The 12,202-nt window shown below is 50.2% G+C and overlaps 1 protein-coding gene across 4 annotated transcripts in view; it reads left to right on the top strand.

Moving 5' to 3' along the window:
- Positions 1-11,948, top strand: part of Zc3h12d (zinc finger CCCH-type containing 12D) — a 36,887-nt gene extending 24,939 nt beyond the window's left edge. For all 4 annotated transcript variants that reach the window (XM_085688399.2, XM_048425468.3, XM_085688397.2 and 1 more), the window contains exons 4-6: positions 3,589-3,823; positions 7,947-8,053; positions 9,136-11,948. In XM_085688399.2, coding sequence (XP_085544525.2) covers positions 3,589-3,823; positions 7,947-8,053; positions 9,136-9,929 — 1,136 coding nt within the window. In that variant the 3' untranslated portion in view covers positions 9,930-11,948. The remainder of the gene's footprint in view (positions 1-3,588; positions 3,824-7,946; positions 8,054-9,135) is intronic.
- The last annotated feature ends 254 nt before the right edge of the window (positions 11,949-12,202 follow it).

The raw sequence follows: 12,202 nt of genomic DNA, 5'->3' as shown, positions 1-12,202 counted from the left end.
ATAGTGGTCTGGGATGCCATCTGTGGTCTCGTAGAGTGTGCAGAACATCTGTCCAGGTCTTTCTGGCTTTCAGAGTCTCCACTGAAGAGTCAGAGCCGGGGTCCATGAGGCCCACATCAAGAAGTAGAGTTCCCAGGGAGTGAAGGTGTGGGAAGAGGGACTCCTGTCTTCAGGCTATCACAGAATCAGTAGTGATTCCGGAGAGACCATAGTGGAGGACAGCAAGGCCAGTGAGAACTGCCCACCTGCATTCCAGCCCCGTGTGCTACTGGGGTCCCTGGTACAAGATATTTCTCTGTGTTGGTCACTGACACAAAGGAGTGGAGAGGAGCTGGGAGGGAAGGCTGAGAGGGTCAGTGAGAAAGACCTGAGGGGACCCTGGGTCTGCACCAGGAGAAGAGTCTCTAGGGAATGGAGGGGGGGGCTCCCAAGATTGACTCTGGAGAGACTGGGTGAAAGGGCCCCAGCCCCATTTTCATTCTCAATATAGTTGATATTCTAAGCTACAACTGGTTGGACACCGTGATGGAGATAAACAGTTGTTGCTGTTGTTTTGCTGTCCAGAGCCTTGAACACAGAGCCTGCATGTGCTCGGCCAGTGCTCCACTACAGAGCTACATGCCCAGCCCTTGCTTGTTTCCCATTCTGCTTTCTTACACCAGAGGTGGGCGCTAAACCTTCACAGGCATCAATCCAGCCAAGTCAACAGCAGGAGTGCTGGTTTCCCCTGGGTCATTTGGAAGAGTGCTTGACTTTTCTGATTTTAACCAAAGGTATCTATCCCCACTCTTCTGTCTCTGTCTCTCTGTCTGTGTGTGTGTGTGAGAGAGGCAGAGAGACAGAGACAGAATGTCTTGTCTCATATAGCCCAGGCTGGCCTTGAATGCCAGTGTAGCTGAGAGTGACCTTGAACTTCTGATCTTTCTACATCTGCCTCCACAGTGCTGGGATTACAGATGTGCAGCATCAGGCTTGGTATAGTGGTGTTGCTGCTTAAGCCCAGGCTTCCTGTGTGCTAGATAAGCCCTCTGCCCATGGAGCCACCTCTCCAGCCCTTTAGTTTGGTTTAAATGCCATTCATGGCTACCAGTTGCCTCTTGCCCCCTTCTCTTTTTATTCATTTGTTTTTTTAAGTAAACTGCTAATCTTATGGATGCCATATCCTCTTGGATATTTCTATGCTAATGTAGACTTTTTAAAACATTGTCTTGATTTCTATTTGTTTTTTCTTAGTTCTATTATTTTTTTATGAGATTAGTTCTCTTTGCTCATTTTAGTCTCTCTTGCTCTTAGGTTTTCTTTCCTTAAGTCTGTTGTTTTGTTTATCAGTCCTTTTTGTTCATTGGGAATCTTGATTAAAAGGCACATTTATTTATTTTATTTTTATTTGTGTGTGTGTGTGTGTGTGTGCGTGTGTGTGTATACATGATGCAGTCATGTTACATGAACTGCCAGGCTTAGCTGCAAGCGTCTTTATCCACTGAGCCTCTCACCAGAGTCAGTCTGATCAGCAAAAGCCTATTTAAGTACCATGGGTTTCTCTCCTAGAATGAGGGTTTTTCCCAGGAGTCGGGATGACCTTGGGCATTCGTTCACAGTTTTCCTTTCACATCTCCTTCTTGAAGCAGACAGGAAGCAAGGCTCCTGGGCCCACACACTCCAACGGGAGGACAGCGAGGGCTTTCTTTCCAGAGAACAGCACATTGAGGCCATTCTCCTTGCTAGTCATGCCTTCCTCTTTTTCTCAGAGACAGCGATGGGAGATGAGAAGAGGCCCAGGTGCAGCAATAGCTCTTTGCCTCTGTCTGGAACACTTTGCTGCCCCCAGAGAGAGCTGTTCCCACCTCTGCTTGGCCTTCCAGGCATTTGCTGGGCTGCGACTCCCTCCATGCTGTAGAGTCAGTATGGTTTTCTCTGATTTCTGTCTTCAAGAGTTGTCCTCTGACCTCTATGCATTTATCTATTTATTACAGAGTCCTGCTATATGGCCCTAGCTGGCCAGGAATTCAACTTTCTAGCCTAAAACCATGGTGATTCTCCTGCCTCAGTTACCCAAGTGCTGTGTGTGCCAACATACTTGGCTTGGGATTTTAAAACAAACCACAAAGGGGCAGTCAGTCCTGTGCAGAGTAATGAATAAAATTGGGCACGTTGGAAGCTTTGGCTCAGAAGCAGATAGCAGTGCATCAAAACAAAACAATAACAACAAAGCCCCAAAACCATCTAACCAACCAACCAGCCAAGCAAGGAAGCAAGCAAACAAACAAACAAAAACAGGACTGAGCGAACAGAGGGAAGAGTCTGGACTGCACCGGGATCTACCTTCTTAAACGTCTGACTTGCCTGCTTCTCCTTCCAGGGCTAAGGGCGGGCATTGCAGGCCTATTTTATGAGGTGATGGGGTTGAACCCCAGGCTTCTGGCATCATAGGGAGACACTTGGCCAAACCAGTCACATCTTCAGTCCTATAGCTTACATTTTACTGCTGAAGGGGTTCATCTCCAAATCAATGAAGCAAGGACAAGAACCTACAGAAAGATGAGCTATTTCATAAATAAGCCTTTTTTAAAGAGTTATTTTAAAGTATGCACATATGTATGTCTGTGTGAGTGCGTCAAATCCTCTGGAACTGGCGCTAAAGACAGCTGTGAGCTGCCATGCAGGTGCTGGGAACTGAACAAGAGTCCTCTGGAAGAGCAGCCAGGGCTTCTAACCTCTGAGCCTTTTCTTTAGTACCACAAATAAGCGTTTTCTAGAAGAAAACTGTAAATGGGCAGTAAAAATAGGCAAAGATGCTCAATTCCATTGATAAGCAGAAATAAATGCAAAATAAACCCCTGTAAGGGACCATGTTATACCTGGCAAGCCCCAAAATATTTGAGAGCTATCCCAGGGGGTTCCCCGGATGTACATGCCAGAAACTCACTTGGTGACAGTAGCCATCGTGGGCACAGCCAGACCATGTCACCATATGGTAACTGGGCAAAGAAACTGGTAAACGAGTGTGGGTAGGGACAATTCGTTGGGTAAAGTCTGAGGCAGAGCCACTCTGAAAATGATCCTCGCCTGTGTACCTGTGAAAATAAAAGCAAGGGGGACTGTCAACACTGTTTTATGACACATTATCTGAAGGGGAAGTGAGGCTTTTGGACTGGGATGGGCAGCAGGGACTTTCCAGGCATGGCGCACCTCATTCTCGAAGTTCACCGAGTTCTCCGTGCTGTTTATCGGAAGTAGCTTAGGTGTACTATGCACTTTTGCCTGTGTTGTTTGAGGCAGGGGCTCATGTAACCCCGTACTCCTTGTCCTGCTTCTACTTCCCAATGCCGGGATTATAGGCATTAAAGAGTCACTAAAGTGGCCAGGCGGTAATCCCAACAGTCAGGAGGAGAAGGGGGAAGACTGTGAAGTTGAGACCAGTCTAGACTTTATAGGAAGAAGCTATCTAAACGGTAATAATCCCTTCAAACCTGCCCAGGTCTGATTGTCTGCAGCCGGTACGGAGGCAGATGGTTTGGGGGCGTTCCTGGGTTGGGAGGCGAGGCCCTTCTATAGAGCCCTGAGTCAAGTCCCCCCCTGTGGCCCCAGAGCAGCACGTGCTGGAAGAGCTGGAGCGGCAAGCTGTGTTGGTGTACACCCCGTCCCGCAAGGTCAACGGCAAGCGAGTCGTGTGCTACGATGACCGCTACATTGTGAAGGTGGCCTACGAGAAGGATGGCATCATCGTCTCCAATGACAACTACCGGGACCTGCAGAGTGAAAACCCAGAGTGGAAATGGTTCATCGAGCAGCGACTGCTCATGTTCTCCTTTGTGAACGACAGGTAAGGGATGGAAGCCTGCTTGCCTGAACCAGGCCCCTTCAGGCCGGGGGCCATCTCTGTCCCTCTCCCTCACAGCCCCTCTCTTTTGTGACTGGTTTCTCTGAAAGCAGTTCTGCCCATGACCTTGTGGTTTTCATAGCCCATTGAACCGACTCCCAGTGAGGCTGTCCAGCAGGTGGGCCAGTGTGTTCAGCACATCACAAACTCCATTTTCTGTCCAAGTAAAACCCATAAGATAGTCATCATGAAAGGCGGGGCTGGAGCACGGTTGCTCTTGCAGAGAACCCAGGTTTGAGTCCCAGCACCCATGTGGTGGCTCGCAGACATCCGTAACTGCAGTTCTAGGGGATCTGACGCCCTTTTATGGATCCCATAGGTACCAGGTGTAGGGGGTTCTACCCAAATCTGCGCTTTCCTCTTTTCTATACTGAACGCGCGCTTTTCCGTATCTAGCCATGAGCTCGGGGTAAGGTTCTGGGGCTAAACAGAGACGCACACACACAGAGAAAGGTCTGGGTCATTTGCCCAAAGGTAAATGACAACTTTATTTAGTTTTTGCCAGGTTAAATACCCCTTTCTCAGAAGAGTAATCCCCCTCCCAGCCAGGTGTGAGAAAGCAGCACTATCAGCTTGGTGCTGAATGGCAGGTTGGCTCCAGGCAGGGGATACCGAGTTGGGAGCTGTGACAGACAGTTTAGAGAAGATTTAGGCATCTGTGGGAATCTCCTTAGCAGGTGAAATTACCATACCAAAGACGAAACAAGGCTCTATGCTAATCCCCTCGGGCTAGCAGAATTGAGCAGAGGAAGCTAAGCTGGTTAGCATAAACATTTCTTGCATTCTGTGCTTGGCCTTGAGGAGCCGGGAAGACAGGGCCCTATAACCAGGCGTACATATGGTGCGTGTGTGCACGCGTATACACACACACACACACACACACAGACACACAGACACACACACACAGACACACACACACACAGACACACACAGACACACACACAGAGAGAGAGAGAGGAGAGAGAGAGAGAGAACACCCATATACATAAAATAAAAATAAATCTAAAAATTGAAATTAGAACAAAGCTATCATGGAAGGGGGATTTCAACATTTTGTATTTCCTTTCAAGTTTTTGTCTTTTTAAAAATGCTGGCTGGGGCTAGGAAGATGACTCAGGGGTTAAGAACACTTGTTGCTTTTCCAGGGGACCAGAGTTTGGTTCTTCGCACCCATTTCAGCCAGCTCACAACCATCTATAACTCGGGCTCCAGGGAACCCACTACCTCTGGCTTCCAAAAGCACCTACACTCGCATATATAGACTTACATGCAGACATAAATACCTACACATGATTAAAAATAATACAAATAGATCATTAAAGAATACTGATGGAGACACCCTTTTACATCCCAGGCTGGCTTCAGACTCCAGTAGTGAAGGATCACCTTGAACTTCTGGTCCTCCTGCCTACATCTTCCAAGTATCACAATTACAGACATGGGCACCATGCCCGGTTTATACCATGCTGAGGATCAAACCAATGCAGGGCTTTATGTATCCCACACATAGATTCTACCATCTAGGCTACAACCCCAGCCCTTCTAGGCGACAGTCCATCAGCTCTTGCTCTGGGTTCTCTGACTGTCCTTCTGGCACATGGTTTGAGATAAAGTCTCTGACTCCGTAATGACCCAACTTGCCCACTGAGTTGCCATGTTCCCAGCACGCTTGGCACATAGGAGACCCACACTACTGACACAGGAGTGGAGGAATCCGTGAAGGAATGAATGCATGACTATGGACCAGGGGAAGAGCAGAGGAGAGGAGAGAAGAGGCACTCCAGGTGCACTAGCCCAGAAGAGAACAAAGCCCTGACCCCAAAGGCCGAGAGGTGGTGCAGCGCAGGGAAAGAGCTCAGGCTTTGGGCCATCCACAGTGGTTTCCTCAGAGGCCCTGCTGAAGTGGTATGATGGTACAGAAAGCTGTATCCTATAAGGAGTTGCGGTTATTCCTGGGGTCAGGTCTGGACATGCCCCCACCCTGCACTGCCACCTGTTCCTGAACCCAAGAAGAGATGCCCTTCCGAGTCCCAGGACAGATGCTTCAGCAAGCGCCCTGCCGTAACCCCGGTCTTTTCTCTCTCATGGGTTTTCTCTGTTCAACTTTGATCTAGATGAATCTGTCAAGCTAGAAATCCTCGCTGTGGGTTGACAGGTCATGGCTGCCTCTGGCCTGGTGACAACCAGAGGCCCTGGTCAAGTCCTTCTAATGCCTGGCCCTCTGCTAAGGGGGTGGAGGGTCAGAAGTCAGGGCCTGACTGGCTGTGAGTGAGGGCGCCTGCCTCAGAGCCCTGGGCATGCCCACAGGGCCCTCTTGGCACAGCTCTTGCTCCCGAGAGAGAGAGGGGGGGGGGGGTGAAGCCTTTGAGAACTTTTAATAACTGCAGTGGGCAGCTTCTCAATTCTTGGCCAGATCCCAACTCGGAGAAGAAGCCAGCTGTGTGGCTGGAGCTGAGCCCTGGAGTCCGCACTGGGTCAGGGATCACTTGGTTCTCTGCAGGGTGGGACTCGCTCAACTTGTGGGCGATAGTGAAGGCAAAGACAGCCCTTCTTCCTTTTTAACCCTCCTCTAGAACTTTTGTGTGAATTGAAAGGGGCTCCTGGGAACAAAAGGATTGATAGTAAACACAGGATCCTAGTAAATGGGAGGATTTTGTTTACTTATTTACTTTCAGAAGCATTTTGTTTTTGTGGTGCTGGACCCAAGGCTTTCTGCATATACTTGGCAAGTACTCTATCAAAGGCACATTGGGGACCCTTTTCTAAATTTTATTGAGTTATGGTCTCACTAAGTTACTCAGGCTGGCTTGAACTTGCTTGAACTTGCTTCAGCCTCCCCGACAGTGGGATTACAGGTATAAGGGACCAATGCCCAGCTTTTGCTGCATTTTGTTTTCTGACCCGAACATCTGGAACACCTGTCCCTTTCTGTGATGAGGCTCTTTGCCAGAGAGGAGGAGGCAGGAGCCAGATGGGCATTAGAGGACCATGAGTGCAGAGGCAGGGCAACCCCAGAAGCTGAGGCCAAGCCCAGAGGTTCCTTCATACCCAGAGTTTGCAAAGAGTGGGGCTGAGCCTAGCAGAGGTGCTGTGTACAGGGGTCTGTGCCTCATTTGGCTTACCTGCTGGTGTTTTAGACGGTCGATATTGAGCCTTCATTTGCATATGCCAGAGTTGAGAGGCCTGGTGTACTGTGAGTGGGTGGAAGGGTTTTTTTGTTTTCTTGGTCTGTTGCTTTGATAAAATACCCTGATAAAAACAACTTACGGGCATATTTTGGTTCCTGGTTCTGGGTTACAACCCATCATAGTGAGCAAGTCACAGTGGCAGGAACCTGAGGCAGCTGGTCACATTGCTTCTGCAGTCAAGAAGCAGAGTGGTGAATGTGTCGGCTCAGTCACCTTGTCCCCTCTTTATACAGTCGAGGAGCCCAGCTTAGGGAATGGCGCTGCCCACAAGGGGTACATCTTCCCACCTCATTTAACCAGATAGAGATACCTTCTCACAGCATGCCCAGGGGCCGTCCTCTGGGCTATTCTCATCAAGCTGACAGTTCAGATGAACCAGCACAAGACCTAGGCCTCCAAGGCGTTCCCACAGTTCCCAAGCCTCCTGGGGGCTGTCTGTTAATGTGTGAACTTTGTTAGGCTTTCGTGAGGCTGAAGGGGTGGGGGGTCCCAGCAGAACACCTAGGAAGTTGTTAATATTTAAATTCCTAAAAAACAGCACCGGAAACACACACACACACACACACACACACACACACACACACACACACACACACACACGTGTCCAGTTCTCCCTAACGGGGACAGTGCAAAGCTTCAGACTGCATTTATGTCACAAGCTCTGAGATGATTCTGAACCTGCTGGCCAGTACCACACTGGGATGGCTGGTGTGAAGGGAGGGTTGTGCGGTGGTGCATGGATCTTCTTGAGTACATGGTCCACGCCATCTGGTATTCTCTGGATGGCTAAGGCCTCCTCTCCTGAGCCCCCTCATAGGTTCCAGTGGTAAGTAAGTCCCATTCGCTCTTGAAGTGACCCCTTTCTGGTTATTTTTCAGGTTCATGCCTCCTGATGACCCCCTGGGCCGCCGTGGACCAACCCTGAGCAATTTCCTCAGCAAGAAGCCAAGGCCCCCAGAGCCATCCTGGCAGCACTGTCCCTATGGTGGGTAGCAGCCCAGTGTTGGGTGTTTTGTCTTGGAATTGGTAAAGATTGCATAGGGGTACAGTGGGAAGCCCTAGCCTGGAGAACAGCAACTTGGGTTCCTGCCCAAACAAGCTCTGTCCTCAACCAGTTACCTGCCCCTGGTGAGAAGCCTAGCGTTTCTGGATTGTAGCTTACCAACAACTCTAAGGATGAACTGATACCCATGAAGGCTGGATGTAGAGCCACAGCTGCTCTACAACTAGGGGGTGTGGGGGGGTGGGGAGGTGGCGGGTGCCACGGGGGTGACTGTGCATCCCCCAGCTCTCGTTCTCAGCCCTTCCCTGCATCCCTGGCATGTGTTTTCATCCTGTCCCCTCCACCTCCAGCCTCACAAACTTGGTCCATGCTATTTATCCAGAGTTAAGGGTTTCATCCTAGCTGTCTACCTAGCTCTTTTATTAACTTGCTTTGTTAAAGTTATTTTCATGCTCCTGGCTTTTGTGCTTAAAGAAGTTCATTAAGGCGCGGCTGACACTCGAAATCACTTCTTGTTAGAATTAACGTAACTATCCCTCCAAGCTGGCCCAGATTGTCGAGGTTCACCCTGTGAAGTGCTCGGGTTTTAAATGGTCAGTTATTTGGTCATTTGTTCACTCTGGTTAGAACAGGGGTAGACAGGAGGCAATGGTCAGTGCAGGGTTGGATGTGGCCATTAGTGAAAACAGGCGTTCCTGGAGGCATGATCTTGTCCCATCCTGAAGGCTACTGCGGGCTCCATCCTGAAGGTTAGCCTTTTCCATAGGGTCCCTGGGGCAGAGGAGGCTAAGGGTGACCAGACCCTTTTGGCTTCAGACTCTGCTTAAAGGAGTGCCTGGATGGAGACTTACTCTGCTGGCCTTGGGGGTTCTGGAGCTCTGAGCATGCTCTCCTATCCATCCTAGAACCCTTGCCACCAGAGTCACCTTCCAGACCTGTGGTCTTTTCACGGGGCAGAAGGCAGCGGAGTCAGCAGCCCGGGGAAGGGTATCGGTCTAGGTATTGGAAGCCTTTGCTTATCCCAGGTCTCATCCCGTGCCCTCTCCAACCTGCACCCCTTCTAGGCAAGAAATGCACCTATGGGGTCAAGTGCAGATTCTACCACCCAGAGAGGCCACACCACGCGCAGCTGCCGGTGGCCGACGAACTCCGAGCCAAGACGCGGGCCTGGCCGGGCGGTGGCGCCGAGGAGCAGCGGCCACTGAGTGTCCGGAGCAGCCCCCCATCAGCCAGGCCGCTTTACCGGGAGCCCAGCGCACACAGCCTCCCACCGCCAACGCAGCCCGCGACCCTGGCCGCCCTGAGCCGGAGCCTCTCGCGGCTGACCATCAGCGAAACCCGGGCTAGCGGCGTCGCGTCCCGGACGCGTGAACCCGACTGGATGCCCACGTCCTGGGCCTTGACAACTCCTCGCGCGGGCAGCGCTGCCACACCAAGGTCGCCGGGTCTGCGATGCCTCCGGACTCCGAACAACGTTCTCTCCTCTGGCGATCCTGGGACCCCAAACTGCCCTCAGGTCCAACCGCCGGACAGACACCTTTCCAGGGACATGCACAGTGACTTGCCTCCCCAGCGCAGACCTCTGGAAGATCCGTGGACCCTCTTGCCCAGCTCCTACCTTTATCTGGGTCACTCGGCCTGGGCCGACTCCGCTTGGGGCAAGGACACCTTTAGAGAACCTTCGGGGTCAGCGCAGCCAGCAGTCAATGGTGGGGGAGCACGCGCTGCTTTCTTTAATGTCTTCTCAGCTGATCAAGAGGACCGGGGGATGGCCTCGGACTCTGCCCTCTCCGATCTGGCTCTGCTCACCCTCCGGCAGAGACCCCAAAGACCTGATGAGCGGTTGGGTGACCCTTAAGGGACAGGTTCACAACACCGCAAGGAGCCTTGTCTTGCAACTTGAATAGGTGGGTTACAAGACGGTTTGCCAACCTGGATGTAAGTCACTGTTTTTGGACCCTGTCAGTAGGAGACTTCCTTCTCATCCTCTGTGCTGGATACCCATGGGGATCTTGGTGTTGCTCCCAGGGCCTGCTGAGTGGACAGGACGATTTCTGATGTGTTCAGAACACATCCGTGTCTGGCTCTAAGTGCCAACCACAAAATGTTTCAGTGGGCCATTACCACAAATCAAAAAGGACACCCAAATAATCGAGCTGAGTTTGATTCAAACTCTTGCTGTATAAGAGCGTGTGTGTCTATGTATGAGTGTGTGTGTGTGTGTGTGTGTGTGTGTGTGTGTTTGTGTGTTTAAGACTCTAGGAAGCCATGAGAATGTGGGTCATTGTTGAAAGTTTGAAAAAGACTGGTAGACAATCTTGACTTTCGTGGTATCAAACAATGTTTAAAAATGTATTCAGGTGATACGGGAAGGAAGGGGTTGATGCCCAGGGTTTTCATGTCTCCACTGCTAAGCTCACTCATAAGGGAACCCAGCCTTCTGTACATTTTTACTGTGTGGCTGTGAGGTATTGTGAGTGTCCCAACAGTCCTTGATTCTAAGGGTCTTCTTACCCGTCCTTTGTACCATTTGCACATGCAATACCACACACACACACACACACACACACACACACACACACACACACACACAGAGCCTTGCTCAAGAATCAGCCTCTTTCATTTGCTTGTTTTTCAAGATAGGGTTTCTCTGTTTAGCCCTGGTTGTCTTAGAACTCACTTTGTCTATCAGACCCACCTGCCTCTGCCTCTTGAGTGCTGGGATCAAAGTCATGTGTCACCACACCTGGCTTGTTTTTTTTTCTTTTAATCAGCCTTCCATTGTGGTGAATCTACAAAGCAAACTTGTAAATCACACATTACAGAATTAAGATTTCAGTCTACCTGCCACTCCAACTCTAGCTGGGGAGGCATAGAGTTGGGTTCTGGTAGAGGTTATCGTAACTTTTATTTGGCTCTGTCTTCTACACAACTTTGGCTCTGGGTTTGGGGGAGAAGAAACCCATTCATTTGCAGGGGACACGAGATGAGACAGCGATGCAGAGCGTGGGCCCAGCATTCTTAGGGATCCTGGCCTCTCTAGGCAGCACCTACATGTTCCGGTTACAAGGGTAGCTTGCCAGGTTGTCCCTCATGCTATTCCAGCTTGCCAGGGAGATTAGGAAGAGACTGCCAGTGGAATCTGTTTGCCAATGCTTTCAAGTCCCTGCAATGTGGTTGGTGCACTGGGGGAATCGCCACTCTTTAAAGAGGTAGCCTTGTGGTTGGGACAGCAAAGGTATGTCTCAGGGAGAATGCTGTTGCAGGATCTATGGTAAACGTGGCTCCTTGGTACCAGGGCAGCCATGTGGCTTCCTGCAAGTCCTCCCTCTATTAAAACCACATTCTTAGCATGGCTTCTTGTAGATCTGTTCCTCGCCCCTTTTCAATTCTGACACTGCTCTCAAGTGATATTTTTGGTTTTTAAAGCCCCTGTCCTGAAGAGGGTCTGCTCTTTCTAGGTCATCTAGACTTTTTTCTCCGTGCGTGTGTGTGTGTGTGTGTGTGTGTGTGTTTCCTTTCCACAAGACAGGCTCACCAGTGTTAGAGCCGCTGTTCGGTTCGGTTCCTGGGCCCTGTTTCCTGCTGCTTATCAATGCATTGCAAATTTACAGTTGGAAATATTTACCTGCTTCCTCTGAGGACAACTTCTGAGTTTTAGTAAGCTGTAAAGCTATTTTGTTTGTGATTAAAACAGGTACAAGGGGAGAAAAAAGTGGGGGGGAACCCCAACACAAGTATAATCACCTTTGGAAAATTTCCAAAGTCTTAGTATGTCTTTGTGACACACATACACAGGTGAGAAGCATGAAAGGACCATCCCTAACTGCATAGCTGTTACCATGCTCCAAAAATAAACTCCTTTGCCACACTTGGACTCTGTTGTCAACTGTGCACCCATTTCTCTGGTCAGCTCCTCTCTCCTCCACTTTTTTTTTTTTAAAATTCAAATTGAACAGGATGGGTGAGAAGTCTTGGATGATGTCAGTTTTGGCAGTTGCCTTCCAGTGTTCTCCCTCCCTTGGGGGCAGATGTGAAGGGCCAGAGCCCACCTTTTCCCCAGAAGTAGCTAGAACCACACAAGCCTTCACCCCACGGCCACAGGCTGCTCACCAGTTTGCTGGATCCCGA

This window comes from Myodes glareolus, chromosome 1, assembly GCF_982192425.1.
Source record: "Myodes glareolus chromosome 1, mMyoGla1.1, whole genome shotgun sequence".
Taxonomy (NCBI): domain Eukaryota; kingdom Metazoa; phylum Chordata; class Mammalia; order Rodentia; family Cricetidae; genus Myodes; species Myodes glareolus.
Note: the sequence above shows the minus strand (reverse complement) of the source record. Positions and strands in the feature narration are given on the sequence as shown.